Source organism: Rhinichthys klamathensis, unplaced genomic scaffold, assembly GCF_029890125.1.
Source record: "Rhinichthys klamathensis goyatoka isolate OS25496 unplaced genomic scaffold, OSU_Roscu_1.1 h1tg000064l_1, whole genome shotgun sequence".
Lineage (NCBI taxonomy): Eukaryota > Metazoa > Chordata > Actinopteri > Cypriniformes > Leuciscidae > Rhinichthys > Rhinichthys klamathensis.
Genome location: NW_026606607.1, coordinates 2,405,150 through 2,425,929, shown reverse-complemented (window position 1 = coordinate 2,425,929; position 20,780 = coordinate 2,405,150). Strand labels below are relative to the sequence as shown.

General features: G+C 39.4%; 1 protein-coding gene across 9 annotated transcripts in view; it reads right to left on the bottom strand.

The window, feature by feature from the left end:
- myo3a (myosin IIIA) overlaps positions 1-20,780 on the bottom strand; it is a 127,681-nt gene that overhangs the window by 48,552 nt on the left and 58,349 nt on the right. For all 9 annotated transcript variants that reach the window (XM_056249865.1, XM_056249861.1, XM_056249860.1 and 6 more), the window contains 4 exons: positions 18,160-18,264; positions 17,956-18,055; positions 9,912-9,988; positions 8,263-8,408 (listed from right to left, as the gene is read on the bottom strand). In XM_056249865.1, the coding sequence (XP_056105840.1) occupies positions 8,263-8,408; positions 9,912-9,988; positions 17,956-18,055; positions 18,160-18,264 (428 nt within the window). The remainder of the gene's footprint in view (positions 1-8,262; positions 8,409-9,911; positions 9,989-17,955; positions 18,056-18,159; positions 18,265-20,780) is intronic.

The following is a 20,780-nucleotide window of genomic DNA, read 5'->3' as shown; positions in this document are numbered from 1 at the left end:
TGCTCGAGTAATGCGGCCCTGTGTTCGATGAGCTCCGATCGTGATCGAGCTAGAATCAGCCAATCGTCCAAGTAGTTCAGGACTCGCATGCCCTGAAGTCTCAGGGGTGCGAGCGCCGCGTCCATGCACTTCGTAAATGTACGAGGTGCTAGGGACAGGCCGAACGGCAGGACTGTGTATTGATATGCCTGGCCCTCGAAGGCGAATCTTAAGAATCGCCTGTGATGGGACGCTATTTGTATTTGGAAATAGGCGTCTTTCAGATCTATCGACATAAACCAGTCCCCGTGGCGCACTTGCGCGAGGATTTTCCTGGTCGTAAGCATTCTGAACTGGCGTTTCACAAGCACTCTGTTCAGCTGTCGTAGATCTAAATGGGTCTGAGACCCCCATCCTTTTTCGGTACCAGAAAATATCTGCTGTATAGGCCCCCTTCGCTCTGAGCCTGAGATAAAGGTTCTATAGCCCCTTTGCTCAGTAGTTTCGCTATCTTGGCACGAAGTAGATGAGACACTTCGTTTTTCACCGTAGTTTCGACACGTGCCGTATAACGGCGCGGGCGTCGAGCGAATTGTAGCGAATAGCCTCTCTTTATAGTGTTCAGCACCCATTCTGATACCCCGGGAAGCTTTGACCACGCATCTGCGTGAATAGCTAGAGGTAGAATGAAATCCGGGCTCCGGCCGCGACAAAACGGCAGCTCGAGAGCCCGGGCATACTGGGAACACAACACCGTGTTTACAGCGTTCGAGGCGGGGGGCGCGCTGATCACAGCGGGCGGCCTGGCCGCGCTCAGCTTTTTTATGGCAGATTGTGCAGAAAAAGCGAGCGGGGGAGATCCCGTAGGAATCGGCGTGTCTGTGAGAAAATGTGGGCGCGGGGCTGCGGGCACATTTATTACACTGAAAACATTGTCGGTCATGGCTGACTGAATGTGTGTTGGTTTCGTTTTTACAGAAACCAAGGGACACGCAGCATGTAGTGTGAGCGGGCATGGTGACATGGGCGCGTTTACTACATTGTTTGCACAATCGACCTGAGTCGATTTTATTTGTGCTAGCCCTGCACCGTGGCGGGCTGTGTCTGGGTGTGGGAATGGGCACTGGGTGGGCATTCTTACAACACTCATAACACCATCGGCCGTGGCCGGATTGTTTGTGCGAGCCCTGCATTTTTGCGGGCTGTGTTTGTGTGTAGAAATGAGCCCTGGGTTGTAGGCATTTTCAATACACTCATAACACCATCGGCTGTGGCCGGAATACCAGAAAATACACCATTTATGTGATTTATCTGGGTCGCCGTGGGAACAGCATTTGTGTGCAGGCAAGCGGGCATGGTACTGGCTTGCTTACTGCAAAATACACTGGAACAGTCACATTTTCTGGAACTGAACGAGCGAAAATTTCAGTGGAAGTCTGGCCACGGCGAGACTGAAACACCGTCGATTTCCTAGGAGGCTAGGAAGACTTGTGTTGGTTTCGTTTTACAGAAACCGTGGTAGTGTTTGTGGGCACTGGGTTGTGGGCACATTCACTACATTTAATGCACAATTGACATGCGTCGATTTCATTTGTGCGAGCCCTGTACCGTGGCGGGCTGTGTTTGTGTGTAGAAATGAACACTGGGCTGTGAGCATTTTATTACACTTATAACACCATCGGCTGTGGCCGGAAAACCAGAAATACAATAATTACATGATTTTTCTGGGTCGCCATGGAAACGGCCTTTATGTGCAGGCAAGCGGGCCGTGGTACCAGCTTGTTTACTGCAAAATACACTGGAACAGTCGCATTTTCTGGAACTGAACGAGCGAAAAGTTTCGGTGGAAGTCTGGCCGCGGCGAGACTAAATTTTTATCTGCTGCGAGAGCCGGGATCGAACACGGGTCTCTCGCGTGAAAGCTTCAGGTTCCGCCACTGGGCCACAGGGAGAACTACAGTGGCGCAAGCAGATAAGAGAGTGTCATCACAGTTTTGTGTGTGTCGGCGTTTGTATGCAGGTGTGCGTGTTATACAACAGGCTCATTGCTGCAATAATGACATTTTCAGCCGCTCAAACTAGGAGCTGAGAAATGTTTGAGAAATGGAGATTAGTCCGGCCTCGGCGGGGACTAAAACACACTCTTTTCTCATTTGCCGGTGACGCACGCCCATGGGGGGCGGGGTAGATTTCTTATAACGTAAAGAAAGCTAGCCGCGGTTTTTAGGGCTCGCGGTCTTGATGCTGGCCCGTTTCCTTGACGACTCGCGGACAGAAGGCGGAGGTCCACAGAGCTCGCCTGTTGCGCGGCGGTTGCGCGGGCGCCTCCCAATCGAGGCCGATGCTTCCCACGGCCTGAGAGAGCAGACGCATCAGCTCAGTCTCAATGCCGGTTCTCTTACCAGTGGTCTGGCGGGAAACGCTAGCGGAGGGGAGGTCCACGGAGCTCGCCCAATCCTCGCTATCGGATGCCAGAAGAGAACACGCCTCGGTGGGTTCGTCGAACTCGTGGACGGACGCGGCGGCAGGCGGCGGCCGTTGTCCGTCAGTGAGCGACTCGAGCGAAGCCGGCGAAGCTGGCGGGCGAACCGGCGAGCTTTGGCGGGCTGGAGAAAGCTCGGGAGCGCGCTGGGCGCGGCGCTTCTTGCGGTGCGGCACCACGGCGGGCTGTGGTGAAGGCTCGGAGAATGATGCCAGGCGAGTCCTCAGAGTCACCATAGGCAAAAGCTCGCAATGAGGGCATCCGCCGTCAGCGAGCGCGAGAGCCGCGTGATCCTCACCCAGGCAGGAAACACAGATGACGTGCCGGTCTCCGTCGCTGAGCGGGGCGCGGCACGAGCCACAGGATGGCATCTTTAAAAAGACGCAGCTCTTTTGTGAGAGAAGTGTGAGTCACGTCAAGTAAGCGAGCAAACACTCTCAACAGAGTAAATCCACACAGAGTATATAAGGATATAGAACGCCGGAAAGCGCAGCAGGTACGGCAGTTGAAGGCGGCGAGGCCAGCGACTCCAGAGCTCGTCCCGTTGAAAGGCTTGCTTCGACGGCGCGGCTTCTCACTCCGGATCCAGCAATGCGTGTGCGTCGCTGAAGAGATAAAAATCAGCTTGTACCAGCCTAACGAGCATGTTTATAGGGTGAGACCACGCCCCTTCTGGCGGGACGTGACGATATGGGCGCGAATTGCCCCCATTGGTCATTACGTCACGCAGAGTCTCTCTCGATAGGCTGCTGCATTTGCTGCAGAGCAACCAATAGGCGTGCGAGCTGTTTCGCCTATGTCTGCTTGCTGCTGCAAAGCGTTTTACATTAATAAAAAAATTAAGGATAATTTTTGGCTTCAATATCTCGTGGAAAAGAGTTTTTCCCCTAGCGTAAGCTATTACGCAGTACGAGAGATACTCTCGTAAGAGAACTACATAACTCATGATGCTGTACAGAAAATTACACCAATCAGAGAGCAGCACGTGCCAAAATAGCCATTTAGCTCCGCCCACTCCCATGAAGCACTGCGAATGACAAAATGCATAAAATCAACATTTATACACCCTCATAGTTTATTGGCTTGGTTCATGGCTTATAACTATAACGCTTTAATGAAGACTATTTTTAAATTCCCTATGGGAAAAATGAATGGAAAAAAAATACTACTGCTGAAAAAGGGGGCGGGCATTGTTGCACAGTACAGACACACTCGCGCACACACGGACACAAACAGAAACTTCTTGTCAGCGCTGCCCGGCAACTTAGTAAAATAGTTCCGCAACTGAAAAGCTACATGACATTTCTCAGTAGTAACTGTTCTTGAAGCAGTTAAACTTACAGCTTCACTATTAGCAGAAACACTGCTGCCGGACACACACACTTAATCTCTCTTTCTGTCTCTGCGTCACAGTAGGTTGCTGTATTAAGTGCACGATGAAAGGAGTAGATTACAAAAGCAGTCTTTATTAAATCCACTGAGAAAACTCAGGAGATCGCAGGAGGAAACAATAAACACAACCACGTTTAACACTGACGATACCGGACAATGAACTGAGGAAACTGAGGGCTTAAATATAGTTAGAGTAATCAACGGAAAACACAACAGATGTGTGGGACTAATTAACAACCAAGGGAACTAACTAGGGAACACAGGCAAACTCAAGTAGACGAGAACAGGGAAAACAGAACCAAAACACACTACACTACACGTGATACTGTAATAATAACTGCATTAGTCTGACATTAGTCCAACACACAAGAGCATTTTAAGGACAAATAATCTGACATATGTCTTCAAAATAAAACATTTGAACAATGTCGTGAGATGTGGTAACCCTAGTATAAGTGGCCACATCACCACCGCGGGTGTGCATTATTTTTCTAATAATTCAACAGCCTTTCATCAAGTATTCCTTACATAATAATAAAAAAACAATAATATATTTTTGTGATCCTGTATATAATAATAGTATTAAGATATTGCTTTTATTTTATTAAATTATAAACAAATAAAAAAAGAAATATATTAAAGTTATACTATTTTACAGTAAAATAACAATACAAATATTCATGGCTGTCTTAATTACTTTTAAACATTAAACTATAGAGATTTTATTTTGGTGGAAAACATGGTCCTAATTTCAAAAAACTCTTTGGATCTACACAAATCACCTATTTTTGGTTTTCTCTAGCAGTAGTTATCTACAACAGTACTAGAGATAATATCCACAATATCCCCCCAAAAATTTATGTTTTGATTTTTATCTAATAAATACACTTTATTTTAGATTTTTTTGGTTACTGTCTCACCGAAAAGCCACCATAACCCATATTTATTGAGATATGTTGTAGAAGATTCATTTCTATTTATTACTTCAGATACTGCATATTTGAAAAGAGTTATTCACCTTAAATCAGTACCCATTTGTATCCCAAGTGTGTGGGATGACGTGCCCCGCAGCAGGTTAAATGAACTGTATCTTTTTTTTTCTTCTGGGCAATAACTAATGAATAAGTAACTACTGATGTTTTGTAGTGATGGCTGGAAGCTTTTTGTCTATACAAAAAAACGTAGAAATATTAAATGGGGTAAAAAGTGTGACAGTTATTCCCGGTCTCCATTATGTTTTTAATTTATTCAAGGCTGAGGTTGCACAAGTGAAACAGCATTTTCAGTAATTTTGTGTTCTTGTGAAAAGCTTTGTCCATGAAGGCTGCCAGAAAGCCTTTCCCTGTACATGTAAATAAGTAAGGAGATCGACACTTAAACGGTGTCACGGAGGACCTGACAAGCATTCCCTGCTGTGGAACAATAGAGCTAATTAGCCATCATTTGGTGTCCTGGTGAAGGGTGCTATTAACAGAGGGAGAGCAGGGTTGAGGAGGTGTACTCCAGCCCAACGGCTAGTGCGTCAGGAGCGCGCTCTGTGCCTCTGACAGCGATTCATTACCCTAATGGGGGGGCATACATCTCTGCTTATCTCACGCTGCACCCCACACAAACAGCTGGTGTCAATGGAAACGCCAGGAGAAACGCTTGGACTATTAAAATGCATCCTTATCCAAAACACAGCAGCATAAAACAAAAAGATTACAGATGAAAACAACATGCCATCTGCAGTTTAAAGCACAATGTTAAGAGCACAGCATTCAAAACCCACAAGACAACAGCAGTAAAGTAGGCTGGGATGTGTTTTTGTTCTTGTTTTGGTTAATCATGTTACCAATAAAAGCTGCAAATTATCAATTCCGCACCAAATTGGGGGTACATTTTTAAAGTTATTAAAAAAAATAACTTTTCTATTTTAATATATTTTAATATACATTCCTTTGATTCCAAAGCTGAATTGTCAGCATCATTACTCCAGTCTTCAGTCACATGATCCTTCAGAAATCAGTCTAATATGCTGATTTAAGAAACACTAAAATCAGCTCAAAAACATTTCTTATTATCAATGTTGTGCTGCTTCATATTTTTGTGTAAACTGTGATCCACCTTTTCAAGATTCTTTTATGAATAGAAAGCATTTATTTGAAGCATTATAAACGTCTTCGCTTACTTTTGATCAAGTGGAATATATTTAATACGCATTTATCGAGACCCTTAGTTTTTGGTCTATTTGCACCTGTTCACGTGTCAGTGGCATATTCAGATTGAGCATGTCATTGGATGTGTTTATTTCTGGTTCATTTTGGCTTTGAAACCACTGTTCACTGACTAAATGTGTGTATTCCTGGTTTGCTTTGTTGGTGGCGGGGGGCTGAACGCAAACATCATGTTCCATGGCTCGAGGCTTAGTCTGCTCTAATCTGGGTCACACAAACGTAACACTTAACATGCCATCAGCATGTGCCACTGGCCTAGTGCAGTTCAATGGGCACCAACTCTCAAAGCCTGCAGTGCCACCGTCATACCAGATCAACTCTGATTCTCCCCAAGACAAAATCATTCAACATACAGTAAGAGACATGAGTTCAAATCTGACTAATGCAGACCTGAAACATGACAGTTCCGCAATAAAATGGGGGTCTAAAAAAGACATATGGAGTGGCGAGATATAACAGAGCACTTCCCAAAACAAAGACTCACTTTGATGTAATCTTTTAGATCAATTTTGGATTTAGTAACTAAAAGACACGTTTTTTTTAAGAATTAGCAATAAAAATGATCTGATTTAAATTAATATTAGAAACATTACACTATTTTATGGTGACATAGTACCATTGTACTTACTTAAATAAGTACTGAGTAATAGTTAACTACATGTACTTACTATAGAGTTAGGGGTTGTTTAGGGTTAGTTACTAGTAATTATGCATAATTTACTGTAATTACTCCAGTAAGTACATGTAGTAATGTGTAACTACGTCACCTTAAAAATAAAAAGTGTTACCAAAATAGATATTAAATAGATAAAAACATTTTTTTTATATATATATATAAATGTAATATATTTTATAATATACATTTTTATGAATATTTAAATGTAATCTGAACTATAAATCTTTACTGCTTAAATTGTTTGTTTTTTAGCAAGGATGCATTAAGTTGATCAAATGTGACAGTAAAACAACAACAACAACAAAATTATATTTCTATTCTTTTGATCATTGCATTCATCAAAGAATCCAAAAAAAAAAAAGGTATCACGGTTTCCACAAAAATATTGAGCAGAACCACTGTTTTGAACATTGATAATAATCAGAAATGAGACTCTGAAGAGTAAAGTAATGATGCTGAAAATTCAGCTTTGCATCACTGGAATACATGACATTAACATAGAAAAGATTTATGTTAAATTATTATTTTAAATAATTATTTTAAGTAATACGATTTCACAACTATATTTTTGATCAAATAAATGCCAAAAAAAGAAGAAGAGACTTCTTTCAAAAACATTTAAAAATGTTGGTTACACTTTATTTCACAGTAGATGTACTTACAGTGTACTTACCCAAGAAAGTACTGGGTAATAAGGTAACTGCATGGGTTAAGGTTAGGTTTAGGGGTCGGTTCAGAGTTAGTGCCTTATAAGCCAGTTATTGTAATTGCTATAATACGCACCTATATGTACACGCAGAACAGGACTGTGAAATAAAGTGCTAGTGTATATCCAAATATAAATATACATTTCAAAATTAATCTTGAGTGAAATATTTTGAGAATATACAAATTTGAGATTATAATGGCTGCGTTCCATTTTTGTCACATCGCATTGCTCTTAATCAGTCTGGATGGGTGAGGGGTGTAAGGTGTGTGTTTTCTTATAAGCAGGAAACGGGAACATTAGAGAGACCCAACAAAGACAGTCTGTAGTGTGTACATGAGCAGTCAAAAACATTCCCACACTGCTCTGTGATTATACCCCCCCCCCCCCCCCATACACACCACTGCTATGACAGCACAGCGCTCAATGAACGGATACTGTGTGTGTGTGTGTGTGTGTGTGTGTGTGTGTGTGTGTGTGTGTGAGAGAGAGAGAGAGAGAGAGAGAGAGAGAGAGAGAGAGAGAGAGAGAGAGAGAGAGAGGTGTACTAGAACACAAAAGTGCTGCACATGAATCTGACATACATTAAAGCTGCTCTAACCTCAAAAAAAAAAAAAAAAGCCCTAAGAATGAACATATACTGGTTTCTGACAGCTCCAAGGCCCAACTATACAGCAGTGTCATCCATCTCTGTGCTAAAATCACAAATTATTCCAAACACGGATACAAACGTGACTCTGTGGACTGTGAGGTTCCTTTGTGTCTGAATATCAGAAAGTGTCATAAATGTACTAAAATGAGGGTGTGTCACCTTGGGATTTTGAAGAGAGCTCTCATTGGATGAAGTTCAGCGAGGGGCGGGTCTCCATCACCCAGCTCTATGGCAGTGATACCCAGAGACCACACGTCACAGCGCTCGTCATACGTGGAGTCGAGCTGCTGCTCACACGCGATGACCTGGTCAAATATACAAACACATTCATTACTCAACTGCAAATGTTCATAACGGACCCTGACTGCTGAACACAGTAACCAGAGTACATTACTAAATGCCACAAAAATGGTGAAGAGCATATTTTGTGTAATTTGTATATTTTACACAGTTCCGCTTTACCAATTTAAATGCCGATTTACATATTTTAATGTATAGTATTTATTTAAAAAAAAACAGAAATAGAAAAATATGTCAATAAAAGCCAGTTTTTCAAATGTGCAGTGATGGATAAAATGTATGAATAGTCTACCTTTCAATTAATCAGTTGAGATTTTGAATTACAATTTTTTTGGTTACACTTTATTTTAAGGTGATGTAGTTACATTGTACGTAATCAAATAAGTACTGAGTAATATTAATAAACGTACTTAGAGTTATTGGTTAGGTTATGGTTATATGATTAGGGTTTGGTTTAGGTTTCGTTACTTGTAACTATCCATAATTTACTTTTATTACTAAAGTAAGTAACATGTAGTAATGTGTAAAAATAAACATCCCTTAAAATAAAGTGTTACCTTTTTAAATTAAATTCAAAGACATTTTACACAGGTAATGACATTCTGGGAAATTAAGCGTTCTTGATTATATTATTTTTAGCACATGTTTACTATATGACCTTATAATTACATAACTACATAAGCTTAATAGTATAGAAAATACACAGGAATATTACACACTGTAAAAAAAGTTTAAATTCATAAAAATATAGAAAATATAAATATAAAAATTTGATTAAACAGAGGATGAGAGAAATTAAATGAATCTAAGGCAAAAGAGCTACAAATTAAATAGTTTTTTTCTGTATAAAATGATGAAAAATGTCGATTACACTATTATAAGGTGCCCTTGTTGAAGTGTAATTATATGTACTGAGTAATATTAAATAATTACATGTAGGTTTAGGGTTCGGATTAAGGTTTGGTTTAGGGTAAGTTGCATGTAATTATGCATAATTTGTAGTTATTACTATAGTAACTACATGTAACATGTATAACAAAGACACTAAAATAAAGTGTTACCAAAATGGCTTATTTATCCATTAAGCGCATTATGTTTACATCTCTTTATTGATCTATAAAATTGCACAGTATAGAAAAGAAAAAAACAGAGAATGGAATGCAGGTGGTCTTACCTCAGAATTAGAAACACAAATAGTGTGTAATATTAGTCCAGAGATGAACCCAGAATGTTCACTGCAGATGTTTAGGAATCTAAAAGTGCACTAATGATAAATCTCTGTTTGTGTTTTGATTGTGTTGACACCTAGAACAAATTGAGGCACGTAAGCCTCTACCCTTGAGTCATATGGAAATTTTGGCTTTGACACTCAAAACAACTTCAGAGCTGTAGTCCTCTTCCTCTGTCTCATAGGGAAATCTTATGGAAAAAAAACTAAGCTAACAAAAACATTTGCAGTCCACAAAGTCACCTCCATGCTTTGCAAATGACTTGCCAATGGGTCTCACCTCTGGAGCCATCCAGAAGGGTGTCCCGACAGAAGTGTTCCTCCTCAGCCGGGTGTTTGTCAGCTGGGCAGATACTCCTAATGAGAGGAAGAAACACAAAACAAACAAAGTTTTATGTAAGGTTATTATGTAAGATTTTATGGATGATTGCTGGTTAAGGAATGACTTTGGATCGTCTGCAAGTACCTAATGGACGGACAATGAACTGGCTTTTAGCCAAGTGGCAATGGAAACAATTTGAATAGAGATCAAACAAGGTTACAAACAAAAAATAATGTGTTGTCTCGGTCTGCGGTGATCATAGTAACCTAACACTAACCCTCAAGCCTTCTGAAACAGAAGTCGTTATTTTACTGTAAGAGCAGCATGGGTATTATGCTACAAGTCATATGAAGGTTTAAAGACATGATGGAGAGTAAAGGAAGACATAATTATAATTTTTGGGTGAACTATGCATCTAAACTAGAGACATTTCGATAAGAAGCTAAATAGAGTGGTGCGGGTATGACGTCAAAGCCCAGAAGACTAATTCGCCACTGGCTGCCTCGAGATTTTCCTATGAGGTTTTATAATGGGGTTTTTCAACTTGAAGTGCAACTCGTGTGAAAAAATATACAAACAGGAGAGCCACAAAACGAGCACTTCCACTTTTCCAGCATGTCAAGACATATTTGTGGGGGGTCTAAGAAATAACAAATAGTTTACCCTATTAGATGAATACAAACGCTGCTTTGTAAATGTTGAACATGTTTATTATTATCTTATTAATATGACCTGATTTATGGTTCATATTCATAATCGTCTGTTCAGTTCGACTGCGGGGGGAAGGAGGGGGCTCTGGAGGTGGACGTAGAGCTGGAGAAGATCTGGAAACATCAGAGATGTCAGTCGGAGAGACCAGGTGGAGTGGATGGTGGAAGAATCCATGAATGAGTAGACAGCCGACGAGAGCCCAGAGCACAGCGGGAGGTAGCCAGGACTAGGTTGCCCCACAGCAGAACTGATGGAGGGACGAGCCAAGGGGAAGTCTGATGGACTGAGAGACCCAGCGGCATCGATGGACCGGGGGCCGAGGCGGAGTCCCGGCGACGAGCACTCAAGGTGGAGCCTGGGGGCCGGTGGACCGAGGCGACTCCGGTGTGAGCGAGTACCCTGGTGAAGCCTGAGGGATGGATAAGCCTGACGGAGCCGTATAGGGATGGCATTTGCTGGGTTTCTCGGGCTGCGGTGGGCTCTTGCTCCATCTCCACAGTGGGTGTGGGCGCTGGGTCTGGCTCTGGGGTGGTGATGGATGGTAAGTGGGGCTGGACGCTGGTGGTGGGATCCTCATCCACCTCACCCACTGTAAAAGAAGATCCTTCCACCCATAAGGCAAAGTTGATGTACTCAACCAGTGTCCAGCAAGAGTTTTCTCTCGGCATCACCATCCGGCTTTCGCCATTGAGTCCGACCCAGAACCCCAGATGAGCGTGATGTTGCTGAAGGTAGCACAATAGAAGATGCTCCGAAACACCTCCACGTACTCCACCATGTCTCTACCGTTTTGAAAAATAAACTTTGTAGCCCCTTAGGGCTGGTGAGAATTCCCCATCAGGGCTATATAGAGCCAATCTCCATTCTTGTGTGGTCAGGTATTCACATACTTGTGACATACCTAAAATGAACACTATTCTTTTCCTACAGGAAATGCAAATCTAATGTCACGAGTTCTGAGTACAAACTTCAGAAAATGTTCCCTAGGAAATAAGATATTACGAATTGGATTTCTGCTGTGAAGAACCATGAAACATAACCACATTCAATTGAAATCTGTTAATCACAAAGAATCTGAAATGTCTAGATTAGAGCAGATTAAACATCTTGTGCTGCTAAAATTAACCATGTACACATGAATCATTTAGAATCTTCCTTCTATTTCTGATCCGATTATAGCTTTTGAATCACCAGCATTAAGTAAACAGCCCATTGTTGGCGGTATCAAAAAAGAGTCCTTGCATTCACAAGACCCACGAACACATTAAATCCCCACAACACCAGAAACAAATACAAAAACATGGATTCACATATGCTGTGGGCTGAAAATGGACAGCAGACAATAGATGTACTGAAGAACAACAGACAAAAACACACACACACCCCCCACTAAACAGTCTCCTGCGGCTATTCCCTTTCTGCTACATTAGATCTGCATGGGGCCCCGGGGCCGGTCTTAATAATCATCAGAGATAACACTGCCAATTAGAATATTCATGACAAAGCTACCAAAGCGCCCTCCTCCATTCCCCCCTTCCTCTCGCTCTTTTTGTCTAATAATGCAGCTTTTTTGGTTCAGATGAGTCAGTGTGGGGGCTTTATCTGCTCAGCATAGCGTGAGCCCCTTCACACGGATAACGCATTAGCCCTGCGTGACTCTGAGCGTGCTCTGAGACGTGGGCATGTGGAACCCCTGCATACAGTCACGGTCCGACAGCCACCCACTCGCCACGGCTCCGTTTCTGACAGTGGGAGACAGATATCGCCCCCAGCCACATCTCTGGCCAAGCACTCGACGAATGCACTCTTTTTGGAAAAATTAGGTTAACGGTAAACTCAGCTACGTTCAAAAGAGGTTTGTGTGGTTTTGAGAAGAGAATGTAACTAAATCAAATATCCTGTTTTCACAATAGGTTATACAGATTTTATAGTCTATTATAACATGGATAGTTGCAACATACAGACTATATAGTCTATTATAACATGGTTGCAATAGTTACAATACTAAATGCTGATTGGTCAATATTGTGTTCTAACTGAGTTCAAAATAGCGATTGTAAGATTAACTTTGAAATATTTTAGCTAGTAAATTTCACAAATAATTACAAAGAAACGGCAAGTGGCATACTGAATGTGTAATAGTAATTGTGATTTTGTTTTTAATAATCTTTGTTTTATTTGCACCACAAAAATTAAAGTCGACATGAAATGAAAATTTATCCTAGCTATTTTATAAATGTACATTATTGATTTTATTGTGAACAATTCATGTATGCATTTTGTAATTTTTACAAAAAAAATTAACCTCGTAATGTTTAATCAAAATGTCATAACTCGATCTTCCGGGTGAAAACTACTTCCCTCCATTGGTACTGAACTTCTCCAATTATTTAGTCTACTTAAAGGTAGGGTAGGGAGTTTCAGAGAGGCTAGCAATAGCATTTGAATACATAACATCCCACGTTCCCTTCAGAGCATCTTCAAAGCCACACCTCCTCCAAAACATATGAACGCACAGCAGAGTCTGCAAAGCATCATGACAGATGCTTAAATGACCTCATGTCTCAAAGCACATAACCGTACATTAATAATGAATGTAAACAACTTAGAGAGCTCTGACTTGTACCACCTGACTGCCGCAGATTCATTTTACAGTTGATAGTGTTGACAATGCCAAGTAGAACATCACGGGTTGCTATCCCTTAATTACGGTAATTATGACACGTGAACGCAGCATACGTTTTTTTTTCTTCGTTGACTTCAATACAATGATTGCACAAACATGTTTTGGTCCTGAGATGTCCACAGAAGATATATGTACTTTATATATATATATATATATATATATATATAGACCACTTCTATTATTGATTGATATTAGGATGTGAAGAGAGTTTCAAACAGTATAACAAAAAGAGTTTATGAAAAACATTGCCTGCCCTATCTTTAAACCCGGCCTTTTACTCACAATTGACTGCAAACTCTCATTCAGAACCGCCTCCATTCAATAAACAACCAATGGATAGAACCAAATCCCGACCTACTTTTTTATTTTCAATAATTCAATTTACTTGAATGTTGTAATATGAAAGAAAGAAATTGGTCGCTACTTGTTTCTCATTGTGACTTAAATGATCTTTTATCTCTCCTTTTCTGTAAAAAAAAATCATAAAAATCTGGTTTACAGTGAGGCACTTGTAATGTAAGTGAATGGGGCTCATCTGTAAGCGTTAAAACGCTCACCGTTATAATAGTATAGCCACAAGAAACAAAACAATAGTGATTTTAGTGTGAAAAAAAATCCATAAGGCCCTCAAGGATGTTCTGTATTATGAATATAGTCATAGCTGAAGTGGTTTACACTGCATGTCGAGCCTAGCAACATTTAACGTGACTATATTCAAAACATAACACCACCTTTCGTACCTTTTTGCTGAATTAGCCATATTGAAAGGCTTTTTCACCCTTTGATAACATAATAAGCTAACAAGCTATATGCTGACAAAATAATAAATGGAAGTAAATAAATCTGAAATAAATCTGGTAAATGGAAGATTATGTATTTTTATATCATATTTTTAAGATATAATTGGTATAAAAAATATGGCATTCAGTTGTTTATGTTTATGAGTCTTGTTAGCTAGCTTAGCACAAAGTGTGATTGTTCTATATGAGTGCAGCGTCCTTCAAGCCCTGTCTGAAATGAAGGCGGTGTACATGATTTGGTTATTGAGCTTAAATAAATGATACACAAATTGTGAATGATTTGTTTATCTCATGACATCAACCACTCCATGGTTTGATAATCATGACTTTCTTTCCTGCCAACTACACCATTATATTTTTTTGTAGGCTATCTATTCTTTATGGCCATTCAAAAGTAGCAGTGTATTCTAACACAATCATTTTAGCAGGAAACATACTAATCTCATTTTGCAAATGTATATTTCCCCCTGTCTGCTAACATATTTTATGCTTTATTTACTTACAGCTCAAAACAGTGACTAATGAAGGACTGTGTAATTTGGTATGGTGCCATCATTTGTATAAAACACTGTGAGGGAGAATATGCCATCCATATTTTTGGTCCAAGAGAAAGGCTGTAAATTTTAAACGAGTATATCTGTTAAAAATGTATTTTGTCAACCTTTAGAAGTACACTAACATATATGGCCTCAACTAAAAGCTAGAAATGTAAGATTATCCATAAGGCCTTTAAAGTGTTACAGACCTTTCAAAAACATCTCTTTGAGTCATGCACTAATGCCACATTACCCTTTCACATTTATGTGGTTGCATTAACACTAATCAGCCCCTCTGCATGCACTGCTTATGTAAATGCTTCATGTTAAATTACGCAGGTTTGAAAACCATATATTTTGAAAGAAATGGCTTAGAGAGGATGTTGAAACTGAGGAATTTTTACACTGAAAAACTAGAGAAAAAATACATATAAAAATAATACTTAAAAGTGTGTTTCCAATTACTTGAATTTTGGAGGCAACCATCATAGAGTAAGTCAGAAATAATGACCTTTAAGTCATTGGACAAACTTTGCCCTTAAAGGGCACTGCAGGAAGCGACCGCTATTCAGTGATGTGATCATGGTTGGCAATTTTTTGCCACTGATTCAGAACCCCAATATTGTATTATATTTAACAATGCCTTGACCCATAAGCTTTCATTGTAAAAGCATTGCTGTGTAAGTACTATTTTTATGCAATTTTGTTTAGCATGTACTGTATAAGTTTTAGTTTTTTTGACTCTCAAAGTGATGGTAGCCATTGACTTGCATTATACGAATCACCAAGGACTACGGTTTCAGATAACAATCTTTACATTTCTACTGTAAATTAACAGTAATTTTTCATTTTTTGGGTGAACAAACCCCTTTATCTAAAACTTTTTACTTAAAGGGATAGAGTAATTAATAATCAATATCTAACCTAATGAAAAAAAAGTATTGTCCACATTATACAGTATTTCATCTGCAACAACATTGAGAACTTTTATAAACATTTTATTTGAAATGCATCATTATGCAAACATGAAAGACCCACAACTGGCAGATCAATGAGCTACTACATTTCTCTCCAATAGGGAATTAAATGAAATGATTGACAAGGCAGTTTAAATGGTGACAGGATGCACGTAAATAAGCAACAGAGCGATCTGTTAAAGACACAATTATGAAGTATATAGTAAGTAGTATGTCCCAAGGCTTGCCTATGCTATTCTGCTAAACACTTAGTTAGTATGTACCTTTTCTTCACAAAAAGAGTTTATAATTTTAGGGTGTAGTATGAGGTAAACTGTGACGCAGCAACTCACTATATGCAGATGGACTTCCATTGGTCAAATTTCTGTGATGTCATGGAGGAGTTCAGTCTCTGTCCTTGACAAACTCTAATAGAAAGCTTATCCTGCTGACAGCAACTTTGCTACCGCAGTTTGGAGATTCTTGCATGACTCATCACTCTATCTGGCTTTTCTGTCTTTCTGTCTCCACAGCACTCACTCCACCTCTCCTCTCTCTATCCATATGCCCATCCCCCAACCCCTCCCTAAAAAGAGGAGGATGTCCCGTTATCTCCTGCATCCTTCGGATGCAGTCGACTAATTATGGGCTTTATGTGCCTCTGCTCTGGGACTGATACGCGTAGGAGGGGGCTTAGGGAGGGGGTAAATATCTCCTCTCAGGGGCTAAATGCGCCGAGAGAATAACATAAGAAGAGATTACATTTAAAGTGGATTTTAGGCTGGAAATTAATAGTGAAGGGGGTGAAGGGAATATGTGGAGCATAGCAAACGCTAGTCTGTGTGACATCACAAAAGCCTACGATTGGCTGTTTATTCCGAGGAAAGGCCTTTGCTGGCTTTCTAAAGGTTTATAAGCTCTCGCATATGGCTATTCAGGCAGAGTCTCTTAAAAATGCTTCACTTACAGCCTCGGAAAAAAAGGCCACACGTTTCCCCAGCGTAATGAAAAGAGGCATTCGGGAATGGTCTGTTTCACTATTGTATTTTTGTTTGGGATTCAAGAGCTGGTTTTATTTGGAACAAGTTTCATTTTTGAGAAAATATAACCGATTAATTTGTATGTATTTTAAGCACCCTCAAATGAAAGCAACAGCACCAGTTGATAATATCATATTGACGAAACAGATTTGACAAACGCTCCAGTGTGTATTTGTGTTTGCGCTCTGAATAATGATAAATGTTTCTATTTACAACATGCTTTTTCAACGGTGAGCAATGTAGCCAATCACAGACATGTTTGTTGATCTCTTGAACACAGTGGCCAATCATGTGTGTTTATTTTAGTCAGAATCGGCAGAGTTTTTGTTCAGTGCTGAGTTCTGCATGCTCTCTTATCCTCTCATTAACAAAGTGTAGACACAATGTAAGTAAGAGATTCATTGTGCAGTGTAGACAACTTTGTGACATCGCGATAAACTGAAATGAGTGACAGCTTTTTAGCAATTATAAAGGGAACATGTCTTGCGCACTTTCTATGCTATAGCCTATAAAAGTTTTGTCTTTCATGCTGCTAAGAGGACCAATGGCCAATTACACGCTGCAGTTTCGAGAGCGACATTCACATATAATTGCGTCATTCACTCTTAAAATTTCAATGATTGAAATAGTAATAACCATAGCAAGAGACTAAAAAAATATGTCAAAATAGATACACATTAAGCAATGTTAATGCAGACTAATAGATTAATTTTCGTATCAATAATTTTGAAATTCTATTCCAACTATTTGTAAAAGTAATGACTTCTAAATAATCTTGTAAATGTCTCACTGTACATTGCTATTCTTGTCATGCTGGAGCCATTGCTTACATCTGCACTTTACTACTGAACCCTCACCCATTTCTGGAACCTGGAGTCCTGTATGATTCCAGTCAAATCATGCATCTCTGTTTTAACTCACTCTATTTAAGAGAGCTTCATTTGGTCAAGGAAAGCTAGAAGCAAAATCATTAGTAACTGAAAGCAGACAATCTCCTCTGTCCCAATGACATGATGACAGTCAGGGGCTTTAATGCAAGTGTGTTAGACACCCATCAACAGCGTACATGTGAATGCACTGCTTTTGATGAGAAGAAATAAGTGCTATTCAATTAGTATTGAAACACTCACAAGTAATGGCTTTGACCTGTGTATAAAAGAAGGTTGATCAAGCTATCGGTCTCTCACTTGCACACACACACACACACTCAATCATTCAGGCTTTCTCTTTCACAGCCAACAGTCACTTCTCAATAAAAGAACAGCTTCCTCACCAAAGTCAACCAGCTTGACTCCTCCTTCTGTGGTGAGCAGGATGTTGTTGCCCTTGACGTCTCGATGGATGGTCTTATTGATGTGTAAATGCTGGAGACCCTTCAGAGACACGAGCACATGTTACAGAGCCAAGCAGTGAAACGGCTCACTGAAAAGGTGCATTTTAAAATATAGAGGAATCCAGGTTGGTTTTTGAGTTTTACCATGATAGCTTCATGTAGGATGTAGGCTATGATGGGTTCCTCCACGCGGTCTCCTCTTTTCAGCATACCTTTAGCCAGATCAGTGACAGACCCTCCATTACACAGCTGCAAACAAATAAATACATGAATTCATTTAAAGAACACATATATGCAAACATGTTATATATGGCAGTATGGCAGTTATATATGGCAGTACAACCTGTTTCTGGTTAAATAAATAAATAAATAAATAAATAAATAAAGATTCTTAATTCAGATTGGATGACACATTTTATTATCCAATATACACCCATGTTTTTAGTATTATTGTAGTACAGTATTATTTTAGTACTTAATATTTTGAATGAACTTTTATTTTTATATTTTAGTTTAGTTTAAGATTTTTATGTGCTTTGATCATTTTACACATGCAGCTATAAAAAAAATGAATGAATTAAATTAATTGATTTTTTTTTTTTTAATATTCAAACATAAAAAGCAACCTGTTATATAAGGTAATGTATAACATATATAACATGCATAAATATATAACTGGTCCTGATTGATAATTAATAAATAAATAAAGACTTACATTGGATGGGCCATATTCATATTCTCTGTAAAATATCCAATATACATCAGTGTTATTTTAGTATTTTGTGTAGTATTTATCAATATTTGGAATTAGCTTTTTTTTTTTTTTTTGTTATGCTTTTGTCATTTTACACAGTTACAAACAAATGAATACACAAATCAATTATTATTGTTTAGTAAATAAAAAAAACACATTTTGTATGCAAACGAGCAACCTGTTATATGGTAATACATTTCTGTAAATAAATAAATATCTTAAAAAGGTGAAACAAACTTGCTTTTGAAAGGCCTACAATCACTTAATCAAACATTACATTCAAATGAATCATTTTCTGATTCTTCATGATTTAACACTATAAAGTACTGCTTTTTTTTTCATCAATCAGCGGGTCAAATTATAGATTCCTCTTGGAAATGCTGAAGTTAACAGTAGGAAATATAATAAGGTTGCAGCTGTTGTAATAATGTTCAGAGAGGTCTTAAATAGTCCAGGGAAGCATGTTTAAAATGCCAATTTCCATTGCTTTACAAAGTCTAACACATTATTTCTGTAGCAACAACATCATGTAAAACTAACTGGGTTGATGCTGTGGCTATGATCAATGCTAACGGTTTGCTTTCAGTCAGAGGACACGGAGGTGAAAATTGTTCTTTTTTTCCCAGGCAAGCCCTCTTGAAATTACATAAAATTGTCGAGCATGTTGCCAAGGCAACAACAATACCCTCTTATTTAGAGCCATTTAAATCGACCAAAGGCAAACACGGCTGTCTTCGGCCCGCTGCTATTGTAATGGGACAAAATGCTTGTATGAATGCTCTGACAGACTCTGATTCACAATATCCCCAAATCTATTCCCTTTTATTTTGATGGAAGAAATAAAAATACAGAGGCAGTGATGTGCACCTTGTAGTTCAAGAAAAAAACATGTCTAACCAATAAAGAAAAACAGCAAATTGGCCCTAACGTTACTAATGCAACCAATTACAAATCCTTTGAAAAGATTCTGCTTGATCCGGCCTTTTAGCAGAACACTGAACACTTCAAAGAGAACATCAATGACTCACATCACTTTATGTCCCGAGAGGGCATTTACATTTTCAAATACATTTACTTCAATTTCCAAGACGCATCCCAAGGAGTTCAGATGAGTGGGTGGAGGGGCTCGATTTCCCTGATTATGCAAAAAGCTCAAACATCTGCAGAACGGACAATTATGTAAAGCTAAATCGTGTCATTTCTGTGCCACTAGTGGCAACAAACGGAAATACAAAAATAGCTGCATTTCATTTTCTGAAAAGTAAGTATTGTTGGCAGGGTGTTGCTGGTGTTTTGAGAGGTTTTACACATTCCTATATGGGTTGTTTATAGGTACTGACTGACTCAAGTCAACAAAAAGTTGTATTGTCTGCCAGGGGAAAACTGCATTGAATCCATTTTTTTTTTGTAATAGAACTCCGAGCTGCACAATTTGAGGCATCATTCATGTCTGTAGTACAGACCTGCGGGGATTTACTTGCCAAAATGTAATACTTAGTGACCATTCACACAAAATCCCCACCATTGAAAGAAATTTCCAGCTCTCTGCGTTTTCACTGTTATACGGTAGGGGGCGCTATTACACATCTTTTGAAAGAGAACTGAATCGCCTGATCAAAACACAGCAGAAGAAGAAGCAGAAACAAGCGATAGCATATGAAATTATATGCGTATGTAAAATAATGCGATCATCAACATTAAATGGCATAAATCAAAACTGCCTAACATTACTGAATGAAAAGTCGACCCAGGGCGAGCTAGAGGACTGCGAAGCTTTGGGGGTGTTGATGGACTCGATGGTCTGTTCTTTCTTTTGATATATTGCAACATAACAACATTTTCTGGGGGCCATGACATTTTTGTGAAAATTATAAAAAAAATGCTGGTGTCGGCTGGCAATTTTTTAAAAAAAATGCTTGCGGGGAAAGAGTTAAAACACTAAACACAGTTCAGTGGAATAAAAAGAGCAAGGTTTTGAGATGAAGACATGAGATGTGAGCGCAGCGGTCAA